This window comes from Zeus faber, assembly GCF_960531495.2.
Source record: "Zeus faber genome assembly, chromosome: 17".
Classification (NCBI taxonomy): Eukaryota; Metazoa; Chordata; class Actinopteri; order Zeiformes; family Zeidae; genus Zeus; species Zeus faber.
The window spans coordinates 6365857-6369732 of record NC_137204.1 but is presented as its reverse complement, the minus strand read 5'-3'; the positions used below and the strand labels follow the sequence as shown (position 1 = coordinate 6369732).

General features: G+C 43.3%; 1 protein-coding gene across 1 annotated transcript; it reads left to right on the top strand.

Annotated features, from left to right (window-relative positions):
• Positions 1–573: 573 nt before the first annotated feature.
• Positions 574–3876, top strand: mrps2 (mitochondrial ribosomal protein S2). Its single transcript, XM_080018253.1, has 4 exons — positions 574–652; positions 733–852; positions 2460–2580; positions 3205–3876. The coding sequence occupies exons 1-4, from the start codon at positions 628–630 to the stop codon at positions 3749–3751; spliced, it is 813 nt and encodes a 270-aa protein (XP_079874379.1). The 5' UTR covers positions 574–627; the 3' UTR covers positions 3752–3876.

Genomic DNA, 3876 nt, shown 5'->3' with positions numbered 1-3876 from the left:
TAGCTTGAATGTTATTCTCCCTTGTAAGTCGCTTTGGATAAAAGCGTCTGCTAAATGACTAAATGTAAATGTAAATGTAAATGTTTTGCAGGTGGAAGGAGCAGTGTGCAAGTGGATGCCACCGCCATCTTGGTGCGGTGTTAATTCAGCCCACTGCGCATTAAAAACATTGGTCGGGCTAATTATTCTAATGATATTTCTTGGAAATACCAGTCTGTTGGGTTTTTTTTTTACCGCATGTGGATGGCTGCAAAAATCGACATCTATAATAAGGGGCAAGGGTTGGGATATCAAATTAAATAGACAAATTAAAAAACATATTTTAAAAGGTTCACGTGTGTAGTTCATTTACATGTAAAGATACACATAAATCATAATAGTTATTGTAATTGTACATTATTTGGTATAAAACAGCGCAATTTGTAACCACGTCTTACGGCAGTGCTGTACGCCCGCAGTCATACACCGTGGCAAGACGGCGGCGCTATTGACGCTATCACACACGGCGGCAACAGACGCGAATGAGGCGTCTTCGGTTCCAACGAGCCCCGCGTCACTTCCTGTCGACGACCACGTCTCAAGTGCATCCGTTTGACCTTCCGTGGGAGGGAGCGCTGCTGGGCGGGCATGGCGGCCAGGGCACTGACGAGAGGTAAAGAAACCCTTCAGCGTTGTCCAACAAACAGCGTGACGGCCGTGCGTGTTGTTTCTCACCGTGTGTCTGTTTACCAGGACTGTGGGCACTGTGTAAGCCACGCTGCGGCACGGTGGGCTGGTCGTGCAGGGGAGCTTCGTACGCCGCCTCGGCACATGTCCCGGCTCCTCGAAACCAAACGGATATTGACCCCACGGGTGAGAAAATGTCCACTGAGTCAGTGTATCAGGCTTCCTGTGTTTAAAACGTGTAAAGTAATACATCCTGGGTCGTTACGCCGCCCCGTGCACATCTACATTGTTTTGCAATAATGACCGGTTGGTCGCACATTATCGCTCCTATCAAATAATTCAATACATTGAGAGAGAACATCGATTTGAAACGAGTTGGAGCTTCTGCTTAGAAAAACAGTCGTAGCTAACAGTGCGTGGAAGGAGGGACGTTAAACCAGGAGTGGTTACCCGTGACCACGGTCATTAAAGTAGTGCTAGTAAAGAGTACTATGACTTCTGAGGTCCCCAAAACATGTCTTTAAAGTTTTCTTAGCTGAGAATACCACTCACGTTATGCATTCGAGCTATTCTAACGTGCCGAGTCCAAATCCATTGTGTTCCCGACGCTCTGTTTAACTGGGTGGAGCCACCATTCTGAGGCCCCGGGTTCTGTAAGCCAGTAGCGTTTGAGCATTGCTTCACGGTTCCGTTGTAATTACTCTTGTCATTTTCCCTCTCTTCACCTTATCAGTCCCAAAAAGAAAGAAGCAATCCAGTTCATGAATCTTCACTCACGTTAGATCTACAAGACGTCATTTAAAAGATTGCTCCAAATTAGTTTGTCGTGCTCCAGGCTTGTGGGAGACAGGGACACCGCACCGGGATTCTCGGACGCGGAGATTTTTTGTTTCATGTATATGTCCGGAAAATAAATCTACAATAAAAACACACTTTTTTTTTGTTGGTTTTGTTTGGAGAAACGCACAGCGGATCGTGCGCCGCAGCCTACAGTTTATCTACCATATATATATATATATTTTTTTTTTGGAAAGAAAGAAACACAGCAGAATTATTTTTTAAATGCTTACATTCTCTCATCGTCTGCAGTTTCTTCACGGACAGTTGGTGTTAATGCCGCTTTATTTTAAAACATTTGTTTGAGTTACTCAGATGGGGGCCGGTTCTAATTCTACTGAAGCCCAACATGACGTAAGGTTAGCTGCAAATGTGAACAGGTTGTTTTAGGACATGTTTTCTGAAAAAGCTCACAAAAAAACGACAAGGGTTGTCTCTTTTTTCACCGTTTGTGTGTTAGTAGGCCCATCAGGCCCAAATGTATGTGCACACTGAAAAAGTGTTTTGTTTTTTTCATAACAGGTCCCCTTTAACACACAGGTCATTATTCAGAAATGAATGGCTTCTCATTATCCCTTATGTAATCATTTGAGCTTTTTTGTGAGTGTACACTGTACTTGAAGTGTGTTTTTGGTACTTATTTACTTTTATGTACTCATTTTAAGTGTGGGTTTGGTATACTAGTCATTAAGATGCTGCAAGTGTAGTGTAAGTACATTTAACCGTATGCTCCATAAAATATTGGAGGTCATCTTCTAACACTAATTACAACCGTGGTTTCAATTTAACACAAATTTAGAATATTAATTGTGAATACTTAAAGTATACTAAATATGCTAAGCATACTTTTTGATACCACACTTAAAGATTTATTTTATTGTTGTTACTAGGGTATTTCTTTGTTTAGGTTACTCAGATTTTCTCTCATCTGTTCTGTCTTATTTCTCCTTTTGTAGACAAAATATTGAACCTGCCTCTTGAGAGTGCAGACTATTTCCACCTGTCAGAGCTCTTCTCCTTGAAAGGCTTGTTTGATGCTAGAGTTCATCTTGGCCATAAAAAAGGATGCCGACACAGGTAGGAATTGGAAACAAATTTTGATCTCATTTTAACTAAATCTGTGAGATTATTTTGAATAACAAATCCTCCAAAATGTTACAATGTACTAATTTTGTAGCAGCTACTTTAAGATAAGTTCAAACACTCGGATATTCCATCACAAATTAGATTGTATTGATCCATAAGAAACTGATCTCAGTACAACTTCACCAACATCATTCTTGAATTAAGGTAATTATTAGGCATTATTCTACTTGGGTAGAGGTTGTCCAGTATTATGGGGTATAATTCTATAGCTTTTTTATATCAATGTGTGTTCATAGTTTCTTGCTGGCCATGCATACATTTAGGCCAATGCAAGAGTTGCCAACAAATTTGAAGAACCAAGCAATTATGGGGACTTTTACCTAGATTTTACTTACATTTTCAGGGTAAGATTTTGGGAGGTTGGTTTATATTTAAGGCATAATCATATAATTCTTTTTAGAATATTATTGGTAATGTTCTCATGTGATGATGGACAAAAGTAGAGTTTTTCCACAATGGAGACAACCTGCTGCCACCATAGTTGACCTGAGTGTTGACCTGAGTGTTGACCTGGATGTGCCGACGATTTTCTGACCCCGGTCTTTCCATGCAAAGGCTGATGGCGCCCTACCTGTTTGGCTGTCGCCTGGACCACGACATCATTGATCTCGACCAAACTGTGGAGCACCTCCAGGCCGCCTTGAACTTCACCGCCCATGTGGCGTACCGTGGCGGCGTCATACTTTTCGTCAGCCGCCGGCGACAGTTTAGCCACCTGGTGGAGAGCACGGCCAGGGACTGCGAGGAGTATGCCCACACTCGCTACTGGCAGGGCGGCCTCCTCACCAACGCCACCATCCAGTACGGCCCCGGGGTCCGCCTGCCGGACCTGATCATCTTCCTCTCCACTCTGAACAATGTCTTCCAGCAGCACGTGGGCATCAGAGATGCGGCCAAGATGAACATCCCCACCGTGGGAATCGTGGACTCCAACTGCAACCCCAGCCTGGTGACCTACCCGGTGCCAGGGAACGACGACACTCCGGTCGCCATGGAGATGTATTGTCGTTTGTTTAAGATGACTATCAACCGGGCCAAGGACAAAAGGAAGCAGATGGAGCTGCTTCATAGCCTGGTGGCAACGCCCACTCCGAGTTCATGAGGGTATACCATCCAAATTATTTATCCCAAAATGTAAGACTTTTTTCTGAGATTATTAGTCTCTTCTCTGCACTCTGAACCAATCTAATGCTCTTGTACAAGACCAAGTAAAATCTGCCACAGTGA

What these genes read in the sequence shown, in the direction of transcription:
- mrps2 (XM_080018253.1), top strand. Translation starts at nt 628, where the DNA reads ATGGCGGCCAGGGCACTGACGAGAG. An exon ending in GGCCAGGGCACTGACGAGAG is followed by an intron (nt 653 to 732) that starts GTAAAGAAACCC and finishes TCTGTTTACCAG; the next exon opens with GACTGTGGGCACTGTGTAAG. An exon ending in AACGGATATTGACCCCACGG is followed by an intron (nt 853 to 2,459) that starts GTGAGAAAATGT and finishes CTCCTTTTGTAG; the next exon opens with ACAAAATATTGAACCTGCCT.